Raw genomic sequence first — 26,344 nt, 5'->3', positions numbered from 1 at the left:
GTCGATATTGTGGAATTACTGAGCGAGCGCTTTGCAAGAGTATATCATCCGGGTGATGACCTTGCAGGAATGGAAGAACCAACAGCTTATTCTGGAATTGTGATGAATGAAGTAGAGGTAACTAGTCTATTACAGAACCTCAATGTCAAATACATCTGTGGGATTGGATGGTATACCAGCTCGTGTCGTACGTGAAGCGGCCAAAGAATTGTCAGTGCCCTTGACCATTTTGTTTAATTTGAGCCTCAGGACTGATTCAGTCCCAAGGGGGTGGAAAGAGGGGAAAATAGTTCCACTGCACAAAGGTGGTTCCAAGGCTGCTGTTGAAAATTACCAGCCAATCAGCATAACAGGAATCATTATCAAGGTCTTAGAGAAAATAGTCAAGAGGAAAATACAAGATTGGATAGAAGAAAATGGGATACTGTATCGGGGACAGCATGGTTTTGTGAAGGGTAGGTCATGCCTTAGTAACTTGCTCACGTATTATAACACAGTGACGGCTGAACTGGATAAGGGTAATGGGTTTACAGTGATTCTACTGGACCTTGCTAAGGCCTTTGATAGGATACCACATGGAATTCTAATCAGTAAATTGCAGCATACGGGAATGGACATAGGGTTGGTGAGATGGATAGGAGGGTGGTTGACGGAGAGATATCAGAGAGTGGTTTACTCAGGAGTAGAGTCCACAAGACGGCCTGTGACTAGTGGTGTGCCACAAGGATCTGTTCTTGGACCACTGCTGTTTAATTTGTTCATAAATGATATAGGAAAGGATCTGAGAGGAACAGTTCATTTGTTTGCAGATGATGCGAAGTTGGGTAGGGCAATAGTGAATGCAGATGACGTCAAAATTTTGTAGGATGATTTGGATAGATTGGAGGTCTGGGCTAAGGAGAATGGATGTCAATTTAATGTGGCAAAATGTAAGGTTATGCATTTTGGGGTGAAAAGATTGGCGGCAGTTTACTGCATTGGTGGAACCGTGCTCTGGGAAATTGATGAGGCACGAGATTTAGGAGTGTAGGTGGATAAGGAATTGAAATTTAGGGGACACATTGCAAAAGTGGCCAAATCAGCTCATCAAATCACTTGGTTGCTGAAGAATACGTTGACCAGCAGAGACAAGCAGGTTATTGTTCCTCTGTATCGAGCCTTGATAAGACCCCATCTCGACTACTGTGCTCAGATTTGGTCACCTAGGTTTCTTCTTGATGGGGAGGAGGTGGAGAGGATCCAGAGGTGAGTGACCAAGATGATAGCAGGTCTGTGGAATGAACCGTATGAGAACAGATTGAGGATTTGTGGGTTGCAAAAATTGGTTGATAGGCAGAGGAGGGGAGATATGATTGAGACATTCAAATTACTGAAGGGTTTCTATAAAATTAATTCAGAAGATATTTTTGATAACAGGGCTAGTTGTGGGAGGACTAGGGGACATCCATGGAAACTGGGCAAAAGTGTGGTTAGTAAAGGTGTTAGAGCTGGGTTCTTTACTTTTAGAGTAGTGAATGAGTGGAATGCGCTCCCTGAGTCTGTGGTGGATGCTGTGACAGTGAATGAGTTTAAGGCGAGGTATGATAGATACTGTATGATTGTCGAATAGTTGTGATGAATATGATTTGGGGCCTCCCTCGATGAGTCTAATGACGCCCTGGAGTTGCCCGTAATAATAGTAATAGTAATAATAAAAAAAAATACAAAATAATAAATCAGCTAATGCCTTTTATTCCCTAATATAGAGTAGATGAGGTCTTTAAACCCTATCTAGCTTTTGGAGAATGAGTGGGCAGTACAATCTCCACCGGTAACCAATCAGAGATAGCTGGTCCACGTCTATCACTAATTATATCAGCCACCGATGAAGAGGCTGGCAAACAAGTGCTGTGATCTCTTGGTACCTAACCCTAACAAGATATGTTACTGTCTGAAATAATGTGGGTACTATGGTCTATTTTCTTGAGTTTATGGGATGAATTATATCCCGCGTTTTCAGGAGGAAAACCTGCTTGCCCACATTTAAACATATTTTTGAACAAAGGATATAGTATTATTAAACTTTTTTTTTTTTCAAAAAGCAAAATTTGTTTGATGGTATCCTATGTTGACATCTTTATTTTTATTGCATCAGCTACTAACTCATTTGAACTTTATTTCCTGAATGGCTTTAATTTATGGCATGTCAGGCAGCTGATTTCTAAAATCTGTAAAACAATAAAGTTTATTTGAAGGTACAAGAAGAAATAAATTTCTTGCATGTTTAATGTGCAAGAAAAAATAAATGCAATTTACTGAGCTAAATAAAGCCTCTAAGAACTTATTTCTGAAGAAAATATTTCAGGTATATGCAGAGTTCTTTAGTTTAGTATGTGTATAATATGCCTGAGTTAGGATGAAGGATAACAAACCAAAATGGGATAGTTAGTATAAGGCATCAAAATAGGGGTGGGGCTAGGGGACTTCTGCACTTTACGTACACTAATGCCAGGAGTATTCAGTATAAGGAGGATTAATTTTTGGCCTTGGTTAGTTCTTCCTGGTCACAGGTTATTGACATTAGTGAGACATGGCTAACAGAAGATGATATAGTTAGTGGGATAGAATGTGAGGAGTATAGTGTGTTCAGAAAAGACAGAGAGAAAAGAATGTGGGAGGAGTGTTATTGATGATAGCTGATGAACTGGCCAAAGAGAATAGAAGTTCAACTTCAGGATAGTGAAAATAGCACATTTGAGGCTATCTGGTGTGAGATTGAGGTCAGCAGAACAAAATTTACAGTTGGGTGCTGCTATCGACCAGGCGATGGAATAGATGATTGAGATAGTATGCGTAGGCAAATATACTCAATGAGTGGAGGACAGGCAGTACCGTCAACAGGCTGTAGCATAGAGGCAGCCTGCCTCAACTCAATGTGCAGCTTAATAAGGGCGCTCGTTCAGTCATATTGCGGTAGGCACCATCGCTATGCTAACAGGAATTGTTAGCGTAGCAAGTGTGGAAAGAAGTTTTTCCAAGCTTAAACTGATTAAAAATTATTTGTGAACAGCAGTGACCCAAGAAAGATTGGTTGGTCTAGCAACTATATCGATAAAGGCGGATATAGCTTATAATTTAAATTTAGAAGAGCTTATAAACAGTTTTATTGTGCGATATCCCCTTAGTGCAAACATTTAATTAATATTACTATATAATCGTTTTGCATTAATGTTTCTCTTGTAATAAAAACAAAATAGCAATTGGAGATTTTCTTATATTTTTGCCTGATAATCCATTAGGTGCGATATTTAAGTGTTTGCCTCAGGGTGCAATCTAATCTGGCCATGACGCTGAGGACAGGTAATTATTATGGGGGGTTTCAACTATGATAACGTTGATTGGAGGGAGTGGAGGACAAATGGGAATGCGGAAATGAATTTTATGTAATTACTAAGGGATAACTACCTGAGACAGCATGTAATGGAATATACTAGGGGTTAGGTTGTGCTTGACCTTGTAACTGCATCTGAGAAATTAACTATTATGAATATGACCATATTGCCACCAATTGGTGAGAATGATCATAAGGTCTTGACTTGGGAAGTGGCTAAATGTGTGGAATTTTCAATTAAGGCAGGGTACATGTGGAATTACCAGGCTGGTAAGTATGATAAGCTTAAGGGATTGCTTGGATCAGTGCCATGGCACGTTAAACTGCAAGGGCTGGATGTTGATAGTGCATGAAGTATGAATGAGAAAATAAGAGTCAGGATGTGGAAGCTTGAATGATTGTGAAGTTTACAGAGATGGTTTTGATTGGGTAAACGAAAGGTGAGTAAGAGTGACTAACTTGCAGAGAGGGATAGATGAGCTGAAATATCTTGTGAACGAGATGAGAAGTATGAAAGATGAGATCAGGAGATTGGAAGAGATGTATGCAAGGCGAATCAGAGTAGAGTAAGAGAAAGTATTGGGAATGATAGAAGCAGTAGGAGAGAGGGAATGATAGAATAGGAGAGTATAGAAACAGTAGAAGACAGGAAATGAGAGAGAGGTATGGAAATGATAGAAGAGGAGAGAATGGGAACAGTAGAAGAGAGGGAATGATAGAAGAGGAGAGAAAGGGAACAGCAGAAAAGAGGGAATGAGAGAGAGGTATGGGAATGATAGAAGAGGAGAGAATGGGAACAGTAGAAGAGGAGAGAATGGGAACAGTAGAAGAGAGGGAATGAGAGAGAGGTATGGAATGATAGAAGACGATAGAATGGGAATAGTAGAAGAGAGGGAATGAGAGAGTTATGTGAACGATAGAAGAGGAGAGAATAGGATAAGTGGGAGAGAGGGAATGATAGAAGAGGAGACAATGGGAACAGTAGGAGAGAGGGAATGGTAAGAGGTGTAATGTATGGTAATTTATTTTTAGAGGAACCTGTGGCATAGTATAATTATTAAAAACAGCACGTAAATCCACAGTAATAACTTTAATTAATAAATAAAGTAGATATTTCGTACTAAAACTAATAGTACATCTTCAGTGCTAGAAACAGGTAGGAATAGAATACAAGTAATGAACATTCGGTGGATCACCTATTAAAATACAATGTTTTCGCGAGCTAGGAAATGAAAGAAATTAATAAATAATTAATATTTAAGATAATTAGTTTTTTAATGATTACATAAAATAAGTCTCCCAGATCTTCGAGAGAGAGGCAATCATTTCGATTTAAATTCGGTCGGTGTAAAATAGCTTCACAACTTTCTTTAAAGAGGCGTTCATATTTGAACCTGCATCTATGAAGGAGAATACTTTTATCCCACTGGATATTATGGGTAGTGGTAATACTGTGTTGTGCTAGACCAGATGCAGGTTCAAATATGAATGCCTCTTTAAAGAAAGTTGTGAAGCTTTTTTACACCGACCGAATTTAAATCGAAATGATTGCCTCTCTCTCTCGAAGATCTGGGAGACTTTTATTTTATGTAATCATTAAAAACCTAATTATCTTAAATATTAATTATTTATTAATTTCTTTCATTTCCTAGCTCGCGACAACATTGTATTTTAATAGGTGATCCACCGAATGTTCGTTACTTGTATTCTATTCCTATCTGTTTGTAACACTGAAGATGTACTATTAGTTTTAGTACGAAATATCTACCTTATTTATTAATTAAAGTTATTACTGTGGACTTACGTGTTGTTTTTAATAATGTATGGTGATTCAATGATCCGTGGTGTGCAAGATAGAATGCCTGAGGAGTGTTTGCCTGGAGGAACAATAGAAAGTGTGGGTATGGCAATTAAGAGGGGTGAAAGGGTGGATGAAATGATTGTGATGGTAGGAACAAATGACTTGAGAGGTAATGTAAATTGGACAGTGAGAGATATGTGATTTTTGCTTGAGGTAGTACGAAAGAAGATGCAGAGAGAAAAGATAGTGTGTGTGTGTGTTGCCTAGGTATGATTGTGATGAGCTGAGCAGAAGAGCAGTAATATTGAATAACATAATAGCAGGAATGTGTCAGAAGAGAGGATTGGAATATGTGGATGATTGGAGAGCATTTGAGGACAGAGAGGAATCGTATGCGAGAGACCGCTTGCATTTGAATGAGGAAGGACGTAGGTATCTGGAAAGATTGCTGTTCTGAACAAGCCGGTGTGTCATGCAGGGAAACTAGAATGTCCAAGGCATTCTAGTTAGCAGGGGTGGCCTCTTGTGGGAAAGGGGTACTTAGGAGAAGGGGGACAACATCAGGTAGTGCTGAGCCCAGTAGAGTCTAGAGGGGGGATAATGCTGGGTATAGAAATAGTGGCATTTTTATGCTTTATACTGATGCCAGGAGTATACGGAATGGCATCAGTATAAAGCTGGCCGAAGATTATTGGGATCACCAAGACGTGGTTGACTGAAGAGTATATAATAACAGGAATAGAAGTAGCAAGGTACAGCATTTTTCGGCAGGATAGAAAGGGAAAGCGTGGTGGTGGAGTACTGCTTATGAAAAGTGACGACTTATGTCCTCTAAGAGTGGTGGATTTGGAAGGTAATGACACTAATGATTTTGAAAGCATATGGTGTGAGGTAGAGGTAGGCAAGACACGATATTTAGTGGAGTGCTGCTACAAACCAAGGAGCACAGAGGGTGGGGGCCAGGAGATGTTTAGACAGTCGAGCTTGGCAAGTGCAAGAAGAATGATTGTTATGGGAGATTTTAATTACAGCAGTATAAATTTTTTTTTGGGGGGGGGGAATATGCATGTAGCAATAAGGGAAGGGAATTTCCAGAATTGTTGATGGACAAATATCTTAGGCAACATGTAATAGAGAGAACAAGAGTTTTGGATTTGGTCATAGCATCAGAAGAGTTGATAATAACTGAGATGACATCTCTCCCACCAGTTGGAGAGAGTGACTATGTGATTTTGACTTGGAAGATGAATAGACCTGCAGGAGTATCAAAGAGATGGGAACATATGTGGAATTATAAGGCAGGTGATTATAATAGTCTTAGACATCAACTTGGGGAAGTTTCATGAAGGGAGGAATTGGAAGGCCGGGATATCATTAGTGCTAGGGAAATTGTGAAGGAATATTTGTTAGCAGCAATAGTAAGCTGTATTCCACAAGTGAAGAAGAGGACACAATTTGGTGTAAAGTGGATGACAAACAATATTAAACAGGAGCTGCATGTGAAAATAGATGCTATGGAAGAGATATAAGGAGACAGGTGAAGAGCAAATGCATGAAGAATATAAGGCACAGGCCAGGAGAGTGACTAGTATGGTAAGGAAGGCAAAACTGGAATATGAGAAGAGATTGGCCCTAAGATCCAAAGAAAATTCTAGGGAATTTTTTATCTATGTGGCCAGTAGGAGGAGAAATGATTGTGGAAGAATGACATTGTGGGATAAAAATGGGAATAGAGTGACTGATGCAGAGGACATAGTGGAATCATTCAATGGACACTTTATTGGTGTATTTCATCCTGGAGGAGTAAATTTTAATACTACAGGGATAGGGCAGGTTTAGAGGTGCAGGAGGAGAATGTGTTCCAAATACTGAGTACTCTGGATGTCAGTAAAGCTGTGGGACTGGATAGTATTTCACCACAATTTTTGAGAGCATGTGCTAAGGAACTGACAGCTCCCTTGACCTGGCTTTTCAATGAAAGACTGGCTACGGGAAAGATGCCCAGGGAATGGAAGGAAGATAAGATAGTGCCATTGCATAAGGGTGGTGGCAGACTGGAAGTGTCTAATTATAGCCCAGTTTGTGTGTCATCAGTAGTTGTTAAGAATTTGGAGAAATTAGTTAGGGACCGAGTACAACATTGGGCAGATGAGGGTAATGTTATCTCTGAGAGTCAACATGGATTTGTGAGGGGGCGCTCTTGTTTTAGTAATATGCTAGCCTTTTATAATAAAGTTACTAGAGCAGTAGATGAGGAAAAGGCATATACTGCCATTTTCTTGGATTTAGCGAAGGCATTTGACAGGGTGCCACATGATAAGCTGATATTTAAGTTGCAGCACTTGGGTTTGGATGTCAGGTTGGTCAACTGGATTCAGGATTGGCTGTCCGATAAGTATCAGAGAGTTGTGTATGGTGGGGCAGTTTCAAGGAGGCAGAGTGTTAAAAGTGGGGTCCCACAAGGCTCAGTACTGGGACCTATATTGTTTAACTTTTATATCAATGACATTGTCAGTGGACTGCAGGGGGAGGGATATTCAGTTGTTTGCAGATGATGTGAAGCTGGAATGGGTTATTAGTAATAGTGCAGATGTGGTAATGCAAGAGTACGGTATTTGAATAAGCTAGACAGATGGTCAAATGAATGGGGATGTCGGTTTAATGCAGCAAAATATAAGGTCTTGAGGGTTTGGGACACATCGATGGCACGCTGCATACTCTATTGGAGGAGTTGTACTGGAGGAAATAGGAGAGACAAGAGATTTGGGGCGTCGCCCGGTTAAACAAGGCCCCCGTTGTTTTTGCCAGGGAACCAGGGCGAACAGCGAAAAGTCAGCTACTGGAACAAATCTGAAAACAAACCCCAACTCAACATCACCAGAGTTAAAGATCGGTACTATCAACGTAAGAAGCCTGAATGGCAAAGAAATGGAGCTAGCTGAGGAATTAGATAAGTACCAGATCGACATAATAGGGGTGACTGAAACAAAAAAGACCAAAACTGGTGAGATCTTTCTGAGCAATAAATACAAAATGTTATATTCAGGCAATAACAATCAAGGAAAAGAAGGAGTAGCCATAGTATTCAACACAAAATACGAGGCTAATCTTCTTGAATGGCAGTCAGTCTCAAGTAGAGTAATGTGGGCAAATATGAGAATGGGGAACTGGACAATGAGACTTATTTGTGCCTATGGTCCCACAGAAGGTTCTACTAAGGTAGAAGTGGAGGAATTTTTTGAGGCTTTAGAAAAAGCAACTGACACAATGAAAAAGGAAAAGTTGGTCCTTGTTGGGGATCTAAATAGTAGAGTAGGAAATGATTGTGAGACATACAAAAATATTTTGGGAAAATTTGGAGAAAAGAGCAAAGCTAATAATAATGGCAAATATCTGTTGGATTTCTGCTCAGGACATGGACTGGTTATTACTAACACCATGTTCCAACATAAAAATGTGCACAAATTCACATGGAGAGAAGAGGCTAGGAATAAGAAAAGTCTCATTGACTATGTTATTGTTGATAGTGATGTTTTCTCCCTGGTGCAGGACACCAGAGTGTACAGAGGATTTGAAATTGGAAGTGATCACTATTTAGTCTTGAGCAGGATAAAATTGAATTTCATATTGAAAAGAATAACATGTAAGAAAGTTTTAAAGCGAATAAAAGTTGAGCAGCTCTCAGATGTAAACTGTAGACTAAAATACAGAAATATTATTGAAAAGAAAATGAAAGAGTTTGAGAACAGGAATCAAACCTTGGAGATTCAGTGGCAAACTCTAAAGGAAACATTGATTGATTCTGCCAGAGAGGCATGTGGTGAGGTTGTGTGCAAAGATAAAAAAATCAGAACTCCCTGGTGGACACAGGAAGTTAAAGAGGCAGTGAAGGAAAAGAAGAAAGCATATCAAAAGTTCCTGGCAAATAAGTCAGCTTTTACTCTTACAGAATACAGAGACAAATGTAAGAAAGCTAAACAGTGTGTAAAACTAGCTAAACAAAAGTCATGGGAGGACTTTGGCAAGAATATAGAAAATAAATATCAAGAAGGTGGCAAAATATTCTGGAGGTTGTTGAAGAAGCTTAGGAATGGAGGAAAGAGTGCTGTAAAAGGAATTAGAGATGATAAAGGTGAAATGAAAACAGGAGAAAAAGATATCCTTGAAGTATGGAGTAATTACTTTGAAAAACTGCTAAATGAAACAAGCAGTGATGACAGCACAGTGATAAAAAACACTGACCAGGCATGCAGTCAGGAATACATATCCATACTTGAAGTAGAAAAAGCCATCAAAGGCTTGAAATGTGGAAAGGCAGCAGGAGTAGATGATATTCGACCAGAAATGCTGAAGTATGGTGGTATAAGAGTCTTACAGTGGCTGCACTGCATAGTTCAGAAAGCCTGGACAGAGGGACGAATTCCCGATGATTGGAGTAGAGCTCTAATAGTACCCATTTATAAAAAGGGAAATAAAACTGAATGTGAGAATTACAGAGGTATTTCCCTACTGAGTGTCCCTGGCAAGATCTATGCAAGTATACTTGAGAAACGGTTGAGAAGAATTGTGGAAGAAAAGCTTGGTGAAGAACAAGCTGGATTCAGGCCAAATAGAGGCTGTCAGGATCAGATCTTCACTTTACGACAAATAGTCGAGAAAGCATGGGAATATAACAAAGATCTGTATTTAAGTTTTGTCGATTTGGAAAAGGCATATGACAAGGTGCCAAGAGAGAAGCTATTCAATACGCTGCAGTTATATGGTGTCAATGGGGCATTATATCAAGCAATACTTAGTCTTTATTTGAGTTGTGAGTCTGCAGTTAGAATTGAAGGAAGTACAGGAAGATGGTTTAATGTTAAATCTGGTGTGAGACAAGGATGTACGTTATCCCCTCTGTTATTCATTATCTATATGGATCACATTATGAAGGAATGTGGTATTAAACCTGATATCAAAATTGGAGATGTTAATGTCAGCTCTTTGCTTTATGCGGATGATGTTATACTTCTAAATAAATCCGCTACAAGTCTTCAAGATTCTCTGACTAAATTGAATAGCTGTTGTAATAGATATGGTATGAAGGTCAGCAATAAAAAGACAAAGACAATGAAAATAGGCAGAATCATTGAAAATGTCAACTGTGTTGTGAATGGAAAACCTGTGGAACAAGTAAAACATTTCAGCTACTTAGGCACAATTTTTACTGAAGATGGTAAACTAAATATAGAAATAGACAACAGAATCAGCAAAGCTGGTATCGTGGGAAGTCAATTGAATAAATTCATATGGAATAAGAAAGAAATTAGTCGGAACACTAAATTAGCTGTATACAAGACTGTGTTCAAACCAATTTTAACTTATGGATCTGAGAGCTGGGTCAGAAGTAAAACACTTGACCAAAGACTAGAGACCGCAGATATGAGAGTCCTGAGAAAGATTAGAGGCGTGAACAGATGGCATCAATGGCAATATCATATTAAAAATGAGGATATTAGGAAAGAACTTGACATTGTCAGCATCCAGGAATGCGTTAGCAGAGCTAATCTCAGATGGTATGGTCACTTAAATAGAATGGGAGAGGAAAGATTAGCAAAACAAGTGTTCTCTGCCAGGTTGGCAGGAAAACGACCCAGAGGAAGACCAAGATATAGGTGGATTGATACGGTACAAAGTGCCTTAGACGATAGAAATATAAGATCTGATAATGTTGGAGTCTTGACAAGTAACAGACTGATTTGGAGGAAAATTGTAGATAGGAAGTTAGTAATGATGTAATTTTTTCATGTAGTACTGTCATATCCTGTACACCCCTTGAGGGTACATGGCAGGAATTTGATGATGATGATGATGAAGAGATTTGGGGTTGATGATTGATAGAAACCTGAAATTCAGGGGACATATTGCAAATGTGGTTGAGGGTAACGCAGAGGATTGCTGCAATAATAAAAAGGATGCTGACCTGCAGAGATAAAAGAGTTATCATTTCGTTGTATAAGACCCTGATCAAACCACACTTAGACTATCGTTCTCAGATTTGGTCCCCTGGATTTCATGGGGATAAATTAACTGTGGAAAGGGTACAGAGGCGGATAACAAAGACAGCTTCAGGAGTGTACAATGTTAGTTACGAGGATCGACTGGGAAATGTGGACTACAGAGGTTGGTGGATAGAAGAAGGAGAGGTGATATGATTCAGACTTTTAAACTGTTGAGAGGTGGTTACAGGGCTGACACTGGAGAGTTCTTTCACTTGGTTGAACAGCAAAAAGGAATCATGACAAGCGGCCATCCCTGGAAGTTACAAAAGAAAATATGTCCCATAAACTTCAAATTTTTATTAACCATCATTGCAAGATTCTTTGTCTCTTCTAGTACAGGTCAACCAATACAGTATGCAGTATCCTCCCTCTAAAGATCCCAAATTTCAAGACATTTACATTTACTTGCATTAAAAGGACATCAGTATTCTTCCAGTATTCACATCACCTACAATAGCTGTCTCTGTAACTCAGTGACAATATCATTACCATAAAGGTTAAAAAGCAAAGATCATAGTATTGATTCCTGTGGAACTCTACATGTGGACTTATATTTCTCCATCTACACAACTCTCTCTTATACCTATCAGACAACCAATTTTAGATTCAGTTCACTAAACTGATATCTGACTCCATGTGTCTCAAGTTAAATCCCAGCTTATCATGTGGTACCTTATCAAATGCCTTTGCAAAATAAAAATTAAAAAAAAAGAACAGTATATGGCTTTTACCTGTTCATAATTCTTGTCAAAATTACTGAAACAAGAATGCCTTTTAACAAATCCATTTTGACCTTTTATTGATGATATAACTCCTATCTGCCCATTTTTTATACAATCACTCACTGTCTTCAAAATATTAACTAATACAGAAGAAATACTAATTTGTTCTGTAGTTTGACAGCTGCTTTCCACTGGCAACCTTGTGGAATGCATTATTTTATCCTCTTTTTACTCACTTGCACTTTTCTAGATGTTTGAACAGCCATAAACCCAAACAGAGCTCTCAGTTTCTTAGCACATTCTCTTAAAACATGCAGCAATATCCCATCCAGGTACACTGCCTAATTGTATTTGACACACATTTTCCTTATGCTCATTTAAACTTCTCCATCCAGGAATAAGGCCTCTGTTTCAGGGATGAAATGTCCAAATAAGGTGATCTTTAAGCAACTCCTCTGTCATCTGCTTTTGTCACCTGACCACTATTTTCAACTGAAAATATTATTCATCCCAATTCATTTTTCTTCCAATAGCCATGCAAGAAAAGAATTCCTTAGGATTTTCTTTGGATTACATGGCTAGTTTTTTCTTGTATTCCATATTACACCAGTTATTTCTGATTTCTTTATTCATGCACTTTGTGTGTTATCATTCTTCACTTGAGGTATGTAACTTATTATTGCTGGTGATAAGTATTTCTTCACAAGCTCCCATACAGTGTGATATCTCCCATTTTCAGTCTATAGGACTGTCCTAAGCTGCTTTCTAATTTTATTATAATATACATTTAGTTATTTACTTATTTAATATGTATTTAGTTTAATAATTTATTTAATATTTATTTAGTTAGTTTAATAATTAGTTATTAACTTACATTTAGTTATTTACTTGTTTCTTTGTATGAGATAAAGTACCTTGAATATTCAAAATTTATTATTTTGTCACTGTTGAAACATGAAAAATCTTGTCAGAGACAGAGGATATGTAAGTGATAGTTAGTAATGATAGTTAACAACATTGTCAGTTTGAGACCTGCAGAAACACGATATCATTAAATGAAGATGGTTAATCTGGAAACACAATAACTGGAAGGAGAAAGAATATGTCCTGCCAATTATTTCTTGGTATACTAAATGTTTTGTAGGACAATAATATCATATATATATCAAATTACATAAGTACAAACCATAATTGAATTACTCACTTTTAAGAGACAAGTAAAAGAATGTTTAATGAGGTTACTTTTACAAGTAAAAGTAACTTCAGTTATTTTGGATAATTAACCACTAATCTTAAAATTTCACTGATCAATTATAATTAACTGTAAAACTGATAGTTAACAACATTGTCAGTTTGAGACCTGCAGAAACACGATATCATTAAATGAAGATGGTTAATCTGGAAACACAATAACTGGAAGGAGAAAGAATATGTCCTGCCAATTATTTCTTGGTATACTAAATGTTTTGTAGGACAATAATATCATTATATCAAATTACATAAGTACAAACCATAATTAAATTACTCACTTTTAAGAGACAAGTAAAAGAATGTTTAATGAGGTTACTTTTACAAGTAAAAGTAACTTCAGTTATTTGGATAATTAACCACTAATCTTAAAATTTCACTAATTCTTCACTGTGAAATCAGATTTCACTGATCAATTATAATTAACTGTAAAATTAACTTCTCTTGAATATTCAAAAGAAATATTGCTGCTACTGTACCTTCCCATATATCTAAGGTAGACCACTCTCGATCTTTATAAGCCTTGTTTCCTTCTTTTTCAAAATGATATTCTTTCAGTAGAAGTGGAATTCACAGTTGGTGGTGTGATGGTATGGTCTTGTTTTTCTTGATTTGTGTTTGTGCTGCCATGAATATTGATCTCTGAGAGGTATCTGAACATTCTCGACAATGCAATGCAATCTACTTTGTGGCATTTCTCTTTCAACAAGACAATGCACAGTGTCATAAGGCTGCTGTTACTGCATTGTTTCTGACCATGAGAATCACCACACCTGAATACCTCGAAATAATCTAATGTCAGCCCCATTGAACATCCGTGAAATGAACTGGAGCATTGGGTGAGGTAAAGGGATGTCCATCCCACAACAGTCCAGAACTTCATTACATGCCAAAAAGAAGAGTGGTCCATCCAGAATTCCATTGATTGCTTTCATACACTTGTGGAAAGTATGCCCCATAGGATTGCTGCAGTCACAGCAGTGAAAGGAAATCCTACATCTTATTATGGTGGATTCCATATCTCTTCATCACTCACATTACGGTCTCTGTTGATGTTTTTTCAAGCATTTCCAAGTGTGTATTTCTATCACTGAATGTGTGAAGGTGAATGAAATGGAAAACCTCCATGGCCTAGGTAGGATTTGAACCACAGTCTTGTCGGGAGAGTGGATATGCTAACCACTCAGCTAAGCTGGTAGGCATCTCTGGTAAGCCAAGCACTAGGGTGAAAATTATGTGCAAACAAAAATTATTTTTTTAAATGTCCTCCCTTTCTTATTCTGTTATAACAGTGAAAGTGTTTTGAAACAATGTATGAAAACCAGTAAGGTTTGTTTTTCTGTCTGTATTAATCTAATGATACTGTTCAAGTTCAATTCAAGACAAATATTAATGAAATTTAGTGTTTTAAAATCATTGCTAGCTTTATTGAAGTCTCATTTCTTTGAGGCCAAGTTTAGCAACAAAATATGTAATATAACTTCAAATGTAATAAAATAGGTAAAAAGTTCCAAAGGTGGTGTATGCAACCAGAATTGGTGATTGGGTGAAGAGAATTTTTCAGTTCCAAATTCAGAATAATTAAATCAGTTAAATTGAAGGACTATATAAAAATTAAATAAAAATTCCGATTTACATGACAGCAATAAAAGCATTTATTGTATCGATGAAATGGCAAGTTAAAAAATGAAACTGTATATTATTTTAATAGTTAAAGGGAAGAAAGCTTTCGCTTTTACTCCTAACTTTTATAGGAAATCGGTAGCCTACTGTTCACTCTCCTCAATGAAGTTGATACGTTTTGCAATCTATCCCTTTAAGAAATACATTAACAGATTTCTGTTTATGGGTTAATCTTATAGCTAGCCTATTTTCTTTTTGGAAAATGGTATGCAGGATATGCTTCGCATCGGTGCAACTTCTTCAAGGAGAGCTGAAGTGAGTAGAAAAAATAAAACAAAACACATTTTAATATTACCGTTTATTAAATATAGATATGCACTAAATATATTGTAAAATACTGCGAATTTTAATATTTAGTAAAAAGTACAAGTTGTTTATCGCAATGTGTAGTATAGAACAGGCGGAAGCACTAAACAAGCTGGTCGTTCATGCGGGATGTAGGTTTACAGAGGGCGCCCTTATACTACTGACTTTCTTTTTTGACATTGTAACGATCATTCGCCAGTTAGGAAGTGAGTCGTGCACGTGTGATTGGCTTATACTCAAAGATTGTTAATAATCGAATTGTTGATTACTAAACACAGCGCGAATATGTCATTAAATCACGCTGAGGTAAGGAGATTTAAATTTTAACCTAACGCTTTACAAATTAAAAGAGGAATTATGAATTTATTTTTTATTATTAAGTATTTATTTTTGTGTGTCACCGAATGTTTTCTTCAATAGACTTTTTATTTTAGCATGGAACTCCTATTTAATTTTCTACTGGTTTGAAAGTTTCCACAGACAGTGTTCAATATCTATTACTTCATTTTACCGTTCGATGAAAGAATTAAACTAATAATAGTGTTGCATTTGCCGAAGCAGATAATTCTAATTATTATTATTATTATTATTTGACACCTCCAGGAAGTCCAAAGACTCATCGAGGGAGAGTGTGCCAACAGCATCGAACGATTGGCGCCCCTTCCAACTACTAACCGGGTTCAAACTTATTTAACTGAGCCATTAGTAGCAGAGGCTCTACCAATCAACCAACCTTTGCCGAAGCAGATAATTCTAATGCCAGACTGTTTCTTTGCAAACTACAATCACTTGATCAGTTTTAGAAATTGTGTTCTTTATTTTCACCATATAAAAAACATTTACTTGTATGCTACAAAAAAGAAAGTTCAGTAGTGTAAACTTTTATCTCAGAAATACTGGACAATAATTTCAGCTGTAGGAAAAAGCTTAGATTACTCTCGATGCCATTGAGAAAGAAAGAACACTTTTGAATCAACAGTGCAGAGCCTCAAAGTAGTGTATAATGCATCAGCATTGTCTTGTTTTGTTTTCAATTATATCGTAATTAGCGACATCGAGATTTTTTTTGAATCTGAAAAAATTTTTTCAGAATAATTTCTTAATTTATGATAATCACAATTTCACTTTTATATCGAAAACTTTAATCATTGAAAAGTTATAAATTATTTTCTTTAGTTGTTTAGGAAAGAAATGTTTTAATTAATAAAAAAAGAATAGGTGCATATGTGTTACATAAGAGTTCATCTGGGGTGGGGAGGGAAAGAAAACTCGCCTGTTCTTTCTTCTCATGTTTGAAATAATTTATTTTCAAAAACCTCTCAAAATACAATTGTTACAAACGTAAATCACTTGCGTAGAATACTCATATTTTAATGTAAAATAATTTTACAATTTTAATAAAATTGTACTTAAGGTATAGCTACTTCAAAGCATAACTACTTGGCCACATATCTAAACTTGCCGTAAATGTCTTTTCCTGGTTTTTTCTTTGCACTAAAAGAAAATGCCAGATGATGATGATGATAATATTAAGAAAAATACGTAGTATGTTCTGTTTCATTGAGCGGAGATTTCATAATGAAGTATGATTTATAATGCACTTTGTTTTTTGTAAATAACGTGTACCTGATTATTTTATTGCTATTTTTGTCAACTGAACATCGGAAATAATGAGAATGACTAACTGTAGCGGATTTGTGACGTTTATGATCTCTTGACTTGAGGAGTGAACCTGTGCTACCAGGAGTTTTCCCCATTAGGAAATTCCAAGTCAACATTTTGGTTTCCAAATATATATATATATATATATATATATATATATATATATATATAACGCAATCATTTTGGAATATGTGTTACAGAAAATATTATGGAAAGTATTTTCGTTCTAATTTTCGCACTTGGCTTAAACAATTCTTTTAAAATATTAAATATTCCGAAGAAAAATGCTGTGAAAACAAAATTTACTGCCATAAATAAGGTTTAAATGTTACTTTTTTTTTTCATCATCTCATCCGCTTGATAACGGTTTGAGTCCACTAAGAGGAAAGGTTCTCCACTTATCGCGATCTTTAGCCATTTCGGTTATGACACTACAGCTGAGCAGATGGGACTGTTCTTTCGGCAACTTTATCCAAGTACTTCTTTGGGCTGCCTCTAGGTCTTTTACTTCCTATATATCCATTCAGAGCTAAATATGGCAGTCTATGTGGGCCATTCAATGGATGTGACCAAACCATCTCAGTTGATGCTTAATGATTATCTATTATGTCATCTGGGAAGTTTAAATCTATTCTGACTTGATCATTAGTCTTCTGTTGCATTATTAATTTTCTTGAGGCATTTCATTTCAAATGCGTGAAGTTTCTTGATTGGTTGTTGAGTTAATCTCCACGTTTCTGAAGCATAAGTAGCTGAGGGGATGATAATTGTGTTATACAATTTTAGACTTTTTGGGATTTTTTTTTCCATATTTAATTAGTTTATTCATGCTGGCCCTTCCTAGGTTTAGCCTGTGTTTCATTGTTTCCATATTGTTGAGGTTACTAGAAATGAGACTACCAAGATAAACATTTATTAACTTGTTCCAACAGGTGATTTTCGAGATTTATGGAAATATTTTCTTCTTCTCTACCTATCTTCATTATTTTTGTTTTATGGAGATTTATTTTCATACCATAAGTTTTACAGGAGTCATTTAGAATATTAATAGTTTTTTCTGGCTGTGATTTAGAATCTGCTAGGAAAATAATATCATCAGCATATTTAATGTGATTAATGTTAGTACCATTGATTTTTACACCTGGTTCATTAGCTATGGTTTTACAGACTTACAAGAAGATGATAAAGAGTTGAGGTGAGAGAGGGCAACCCTGCATTACACCTTTCTCAACTCTGAAATCCTCGTTTTTAATATTGTTCGTTTTAACAAAAGCTTTGGTGTCTCCATAATAATTTGTAATAAATGTTGAAATATCAAAATCCATTTTTACGTTTTTTAAGATAGTAATCAATTTGTTTCTATTAACTGAACCGAAGGCTTGCTTGAAATCTGTAAAACAACAGTATATGGCAGGTTGTATTCCCAATATTTTTCTGCTATATTATTAATAGTGAAGATGTGGTCTGTAAGTGGATCTATGTGGCCCGAATCCTGCTTGGTTTTCCTCTGATTTTTTTTGTAAGCACCTGTGTTCTCTTTTGTATAATTCGGATGAATAGTTTATAACTATGACTTAAGAGTGTTATGGGTCTATAATTTTCACATATTCTTTTGTCTCCTTTTTTATGAATTGGTATAATAACTGTTTTCTAGTCAGCTGGGATTACTCCAGTATAAAGAATTTGGTTAAATAATTTCATTAAGAAGTTAATGGCTTCCTTGCCAACATATTTCCAGAGTTCTATAGATATTTCATCTTTGCCCGTAGCTTTCGAAAGTTTCATCTGGTTTATTGCATTTATAATTTCTACTGCAGTTATGGGTGGTGCCTTTTCATATATCGTCTTTTCTGTTATACTTTCCTCCTCCTGTTCTTTTTGAAATAATGTTTGATAGTAGCCCTTCCAAATTGTTTTAATATTTTCTATTGATCCAGTCTCTAGATCGTTTTTATCTTTCATTGTTAGTGGTTCATCTTTATAATTTTTTTGTTTTACCTTGCATTATTACGATGTATGGAAATATGCATGTCATGTTGTTGTGCTTACATATTTAAATACAGTAGTACCTTGGTTTGCGAGCATAATTCGTTATTCTGGAAATGTGCTTGTAATCCAAAGCACTCGTATATCAAAGCAAATTTCACCATAAGAAAATGTGGAAACTCAGGTGATTCATTCCAAAACTCAAAAATATTCATATAAAAATGATTAATACAAAATACATATACATTCGTATACCTTTATATATGTATACCTTTTTATATTTTTATTATTTAAATGTAATATACATAAAGTAATCGAATTTATTAATTACATTACAATTACATATTACAGTAATTGTATTGGTTAGGACGACTTTCATTGTCACTAACGGAATCACTGCTATCTGTTGACCCTTTTTCTTTTGGTGCGACTTTAACAAGGAACCTAATCCAACGACACTTGCTTTTGCCTCCTTTTGAGGGTTTCACGGAAATATGACATTGCATTGTTTTTAAACAGATTCATCACTCGCACTGCCACAGCCTTACTCGGATGGTGCTTTTCTGCAACTTCTATCGTAATCATCTTCTTCTTACTGCCTTCCTTTTCAACCCTTTTCTTCATTGGGGCCATTGTCATAGTACAGTTAATAAAGAACACTCTCTACATTTGGACACAAAATAAAAAATGCTTTACACACACACACACACACACACACGTTGCCACAATGTTAGCACGAATGAGGTATGCCGACTGAGCATGCGAGATGATTATCCACAATCCCAAGTGGCTTGTGATCACATGACACTCGGCAGACAAAGCGTATATAGGTAACACTCGTATTGCAAGACCTTGCTTGTTTATCAAGTTAAAATTTATGAAAAAATTTTCTCATCTTGCAAAACACTCACAATCCAAGGTACCACCTGTATGCTACTCCTGTTTGAGAACTCTTTATGAACATGTGAAATTGCATTACATTCTTATTTCAAGGCTAATTTTAAAATGTCACAAAATCGTATTCAGTAATATTTCAAATGAACTCCCAGTTGAAAAATGAAACAAATTGTTATTATTGTTAGTTGTAGAATGCTCATTTCAATAATAATGATGGTGCTGTACCTTTTACCGTTGTAAAATAACCTTTTGAGTTGAAGGGATATAAATAAATAAATACATACATGATGAAATTATCTGCGACATGTTCTATATGGAAATTATAAAAATTTTGTTCGTTTTGAAGTATTCCCCCCCCCCACACACACACACCCTTAGCTGCCTCGACCAGTCATAGTAACTGAATTATAAATATATACTTCATTCTAATTTCATACTTTTCACACTATGTACACTTCCCATTTGATGTCTAATTATTTTTATATTACTATCTATAAAGCAACAGACCCCTTTCTTCTGGCAGTCTGTGAAATATTCTGCAAAATTTATTTTGAACAAAAATAGATAATCTGGAATGTCGACAGCTCGTTATTTTCTTTTTCAAAATGTTTCAAATAATTATCTTGAATTAAGTTCTTCGAGAACAAATACAATATATTGTTCGACTAAGCAACTGAAAAAATTAGCACAAAAAATTAAAAGCAACATTGGTTCTCCAAGGGAGTACAATATTTAAGAGAAGAAAGTATGTAAGGATCTCTTATTTTGTCCTGGCATTAAAAATTGTACAATAAAAGGAGAAAAAAATTAAAATAATTTCTATATTTTTAGTCTCTCAAAATTTACCATGTCCAGTTATACCAGCATTGAACAAGGAACTGCATTTCTTCTTATAGGCAACTTAGACACAACTATGATCACGAGATAACCTGCTTAAGTATTCTCTTCAGTTATTGCACCCTCTAATGGACATGATTGCCAAATAGCACTTCTTATGCATCTTTCAAGAGATGCATGCATGCAATCCAGATTTTGCTGGACGTATGAAGACGACCTTGCCAGTTGAGGGGTTAATGTCTTTTTCAAAGTACAAAATTTTACATAAAAGTATGTTTTGGTTTTATGTTTACACTTTAATTACATTTTAAAAAGTAAGAAAGGAGTACTCTATTAAAATTGCATTGGAGTTCAAACCATGGGGGAGAACTGCTTGTAATTGCCTTCCAATCAAGAAATTCTTCAAAAATTATTTAATAATTTTTATGGTAAATAATAATTAATATTATATATTACTATATTAAATGGAAACATGAAAAAAGTAACAAAATTTCATCCAAATAATGCTGTTTAAAATCTGATAATGCCTTATTCGAATGCTTCATATGAAAGAAAATTAAGTGTATTTAAATATTTCATAAAAATTATACTTTCCAAAATTACTGTAATCATAGTTTCAATAAGGATTATCCTTGTGATTGTGATACATTCATCACATTATATGTTTAAAACTTCAACAAAAAAAATAATATGAAGAGTAGATTTTTTTATTGGTAAGTTTTGTATATTACAGATGTTTATTATAATATGCATAATTTTTCAGGAAAAATAAACTGCAAATAATTTAACTGAAGATTCCAGGAACAAACATCGAATGTTCAGAAATCAGGATCAGTACAGGTAGCTCACAATTAACTCCCAGTACTGAAAGAGCTAAATGTGTGAATATGATTGTAATGAGGCCTAGTAGTCAGGAAAGATACAAACAATTGAATTTTCATCATCAAGTTCCAAACAGCTATTAGCAAGTGGAAAATTTTTCATGTGAAATGTATCATAAGATGATTACGGAAGTAGAAGGTCAAAATGATATTTTTAGTTTACACTCAATTGAATTCATTCCATTTTTTACCTGTGGTGATGCACTTTTTACAATCAAGCAACTGCAAATTATTTTATTAGGTCAAACTGATTTGAAACATGCTTCGAGATGCTCATTGTGAAACTTCTGAGGAGGCATTGCATAAAACATGAGTACTATTTTATTTTGAAATTTCAAACAACAGTTTTCAAAAAACCTAATTTCAAATGATAACAGAAGAGTTAAAATAAAATGATAGCCAGTTTCTTGTGAAATTTTTGATAAGATGAAACATACATAAAACCATTTTCTTATGAAAGACATTTTAAAATTTGGTTGCCTGGCAAGTAAGTTCTTATCTAGTTAAACTTGTAGGAAAGTTTTCCACACAATCTGACTTGAAAACTCATTGACTAGTTCACACTCATATTCTTGCAATATCAATGGGCAAGTATTTTCACAGTCAAGCAAATTGAAAATGCATTTCTTAGTTCACACTCATGAGAAACAATTCTCTTCTGAAAGTTCTAGCAAGATATTTTCCAGAAAATTTGATTTGAAAACACATTCACTAATTCACAGTGGAAAGAAATTATTCTCTTGTGAAATTTGTGGCAAAGCATTATCCACACAATTTAACTTGAAAACGCATTTACTAGTTCACACTCAGGAGAAACCATTCTCTTGTGACACTTGTGGCAAAGCTTTTTCGAGGCAGTCTGATTTGAAAACACATTCACTAATTCACACTGGAAAGAAACCATTCTCTTGTGAAACGTGTAACAAAGCATTTTCCACACGAACTGTCTTGAAAAGGCATTCGCTAGTTCATACTGGGATGAAACCATTCTCTTGTGAAACTTGTAGTAAAGCCTTTTTCACACGATTTGACTTGAAAATACATTCAAGAGTTCACACCCAGGAGAAACCACTTTCTTGCACCATCTGTGGGAAAGCATTTGCACGATCAAGCAATTTGAAAGTCCATTTCTTAGTTCACACTCAGGAGAAACCATTCTCCTGTGAAACTTGTAGCAAAGCATTTTCCACACGATTTCACTTGAAAAGACATTCACTAATTCACACTGGGATGAAACCATTCTCTTGTGAAACTTGTAGCAAAGCATTTTCCACACGATTCCACTTGAAAACACATTCACTAGTTCATACTGGGATGAAACCATTCTGTTGTGAAACTTGTGGCAAAGTGTTTTCCACAGTATCTAAGTTGAAATCACATTACCGGATTCACACTCAGCAGAAACCATTCTCTTGTGACACTTGTGGCAAAGCTTTTTCAAGGCAGTCTAAATTAAAAACACATTCACTAACTCACACTGGAAAGAAACCATTCTCTTGTGAAATTTGTGGCAAAGCATTTTCCAGAAGATTTCATTTGAATCAACATTCCCTAGTTCACACTGAGATGAAACCATTCTCTTGTGAAACTTGTAGCAAAGCATTTTCCAGGTTATTTTTCTTGAAAAGACATTCACAAGTTCATACTGGGATGAAACCATTCTGTTGTGAAACTTGTGGCAAACTGTTCTCCACACTATCTGATTTGAAATCTCATTTCCTGGTTCACACTCAGCAGAAACCATTTCTTTGTGAAATTTGTGGCAAAGCATTTTCACTTAGAGGTCGCTTAAAGCGACATTACTTAGTTCATACTCAAGAAAACTATTCTCTTGTGAAAGTTGTGGAAAAGTCTTTTCCCACTCAGGAAATTTGAAAAAACATTTGTTAATTCACTTGCAGACAAGATAATTTTCTTGCAAAACTTTGCATCAGAAGATTGAGGAAGTTACGGATTTGAGAGCATGTTTGAGCAAGGAGCTAAAATCTGGATGGACCATTGCAGTGGTTATAAAGATTATTTAGAAAATTTATGCCATAATTCAAAGGACACCACTCCAGTATGTGAATGAAGACAGTAATTCAGCTGTATAAGGAAATAATCTAGGTCTGATGATGGAATATTAGGGGAGAGAGAGGAAAGTGACTAAGTTCTGAAATGTTGAGTACATGAAGAGGATGACTGGTTTGAATAATCATTTTTTGCTAATAAGCTTTTAACTATTTGCAGTTGTAGGCTAAAAATTCTGTTTTCTACAATATGGATAAGAATTTTCTTTTTCAGTTTATCTGAAGAGGCATTTATTAGTTCACTGTAAGAAATCTTTCTCTGAAATTTGTGAAAAGTCTTCTTTATCAGTTGTACATGGAATAGCTTCATTTCATAGTAAAATGAAAGAAAAGATAAGAAAAATTTTTAAGAACATGGGCTGAGGCTTGTTTGACATTTAAATTAATTTTATTGTTTACTTCATTTGGAAGAAAAACCTAATTCATTGCTAAATAAATTCTAATGCATACTGCTTTGGAATTATCTTTGGTTTTGTTGTGTTGCCAATGTCATTTAAAAATGAAGTGCTTTAAAATGGGTTTTTCATACCCAGGAGAAACAATCTGTTTCTATTGTGTATATTAATATCAGAACTTTTATTTATTTTTTATACTTTTCCTTGATCACATGATTGAAACAAATTCAATGTGTACTGAGAAAACTTCTGTCTTTCTCATATATTTAAACAGCAAGTTGTTTTCCAAATTTTAATTAATTTCATTTGCATATATTTTCCTCCAGTAGTTTCTATAATCATTATATCCAAGCATTAAGCCATATTCTTTGATTCATCCAAAGAACTGTTAAGTCCACCCTTACATCAAGAACTACTTATTTGTAATTTAATGTCACTTTAGATTATTTTAAAATCAAACAAGTACTGATTTGCATTTTATTGTAATAATAGGTGTCTCTGAATCAATTATATGTCAATAGCAATAATTTTGATATAAAATATAGAAAAATAATCTGTTCAGTAGCATCATTCTAAGTACAAATAATTTAAAAATCTAAAGCATTCATCTGACTAATGCTCACAGATTTTTTTACAAGAGTTAATTTGTTGTTGATTGTAGTATTCTCAAGCTTGTTTTAGGTAGTTTTTGCTCATTCTTTAATGTATAAGATATTCAATAAAATGAACCCCATCTGTTATGTGTGATTATTTTATATTGTAAGAATATTACTAAATATTAAATTTAGAATATTCGAGGAAGTTTTTGTTATTATTTTATGTATTAACTGTGCTAGCAGCTAAGACATCATGGATACAAAGTGCATATTAAAATTGTAGTATCATTGATATTACATTGAAATATATGATAGATACGAAGTGTATCAGGATGCATATTTGATCCATAAATGCTGGTCAGGTGGTTAATATAGTGCCTTTTATGGTTTGGGTATAGCATCCTTTTTAAGTGTAGTTCTGTAATTAATACTCCATGTGATTATTGAATAACATTGTTTTTGAGGTATTTGCTTAGTTATTTTTAGATTAATTACAAATTAACTCATTAATGAATAGTATCACAGTTTGCAATAAATGTTTCAAGGCAAGTTATGCAGCATTCATTGTAACAAACATTGTGTAAATTTAGGTATTATTTCTGGAAAAATTCCCATGTTACTCCTCTTAAAAAACTATTATCTATGGCTATTTTAGCCTGTTTTTGTTTAGGAGTGTCCCTTATTTTAAATACATTGGCTTTTTATTCAAGGATTTTTAGGCATTATATGTGTATTTTAAAGGGAAATATAGTCAGATTAATAAAGGGAGAAATTTTGCATATACCTTGTTTGGATATACCTTTGTTCTCCATACTTCTGCTGTTAGGCTGTTAAAGGGGTGTTAAGAAACATGGGGTGGGGGTTTGAGGCAAGGTGGGAAGATTAAATTAGAAAACACAAGTCCTTAAAAAATAATATATATATATATATTATTATATTTAAGGGTGCTTCTTTGGGGAAGAGGAAGGGTTTTATGGGAAACAGGGTGGGGAGAGTAATGGGGTGTGAGCCATTTCGATCATCATTGGAACACTTCGGGATAAGCGTAGGACTGTTCCGATGATGTTCACATGATCGAAATGGCTCACACCCCTTTAATGCTCTCTCCTGTTTCCCATAAAACCCTTCCCCGAAGATGTGCCCTTAAATATAATAATATATATGTATGTATATATATTATTTCTAAAAAACCAAGTTTTCTAATTTAATCTTCCCACCTCGCCTCAAACCCACACCACACACACACACATTTCTTAACAGCCAAACAGCAGAAGTATGGAGAACAAAGATATCCAAACAAGACATATGCAAAATTTCTTCCTCTATTAGTCTACAATACCTTAAAAATCCTTGAGTAAAAAGCCAATGTATTTAAAATATGGGGCACTCCAAAACGAAAACAGGCTAAAATAGTTGTATAAATAATTATGTAAATTGTTTTACTGAATTAATTACAGCACAGATAGAAGGAAACTAGTAAACACTAATTCTGCAATCCTATAATTTTAGTGCATTGGCACAATGGATGTTCCAATCGATAGATGATGTGCAGAAACCCTTATTTAATAACCAAACGTTTTTTTTAGTCATTTTGTGTCACCCCTAAGTTAGGACATGGTTCTCCCTGGATATGAAAAGCAACTCTGTCATAATTGTTGTTAATCAGAATATTCATCAGAAGTCTGCATTGAATGCAGTTAATCGAAAAAACAATTTGCCAAAAATTTTTCAATGAATTTTTTCATAATTAATCAAAGTCATTTTTCTTGCAAACTATTCTTTAAAAGTGTTCAGTAACAATATGGAGTGTTACTCAAGATACAGACAATATGTGGAACTGGTCATTGAAA

General features: G+C 35.1%; 1 protein-coding gene across 3 annotated transcripts in view; it reads left to right on the top strand.

The window, feature by feature from the left end:
- The window catches only part of LOC150098499 (uncharacterized), a 34,337-nt gene extending 9,699 nt beyond the window's left edge, over positions 1-24,638 (top strand). For 2 of the 3 annotated variants that reach the window (XM_090404991.1, XM_090404993.1), the window contains exon 2: positions 21,317-24,638. In XM_090404991.1, coding sequence (XP_090261117.1) covers positions 22,053-23,309 — 1,257 coding nt within the window. In that variant the 5' untranslated portion in view covers positions 21,317-22,052 and the 3' untranslated portion in view covers positions 23,310-24,638. Of the gene's footprint in view, positions 1-15,369; positions 15,478-21,316 lie in introns of those variants that run through there. The other variant, XM_090404992.1, reaches the window with a different exon arrangement.
- Positions 24,639-26,344: the final 1,706 nt, after the last annotated feature.

Source organism: Typopeltis vanoorti, chromosome 15 (assembly GCF_054136105.1).
Source record: "Typopeltis vanoorti isolate ZY-2024b chromosome 15, IOZ_Tvanoo_1.0, whole genome shotgun sequence".
In the NCBI taxonomy this organism is placed as follows: Eukaryota; Metazoa; Arthropoda; class Arachnida; order Uropygi; family Thelyphonidae; genus Typopeltis; species Typopeltis vanoorti.
This window is presented reverse-complemented; position numbering and strand designations above follow the sequence as displayed.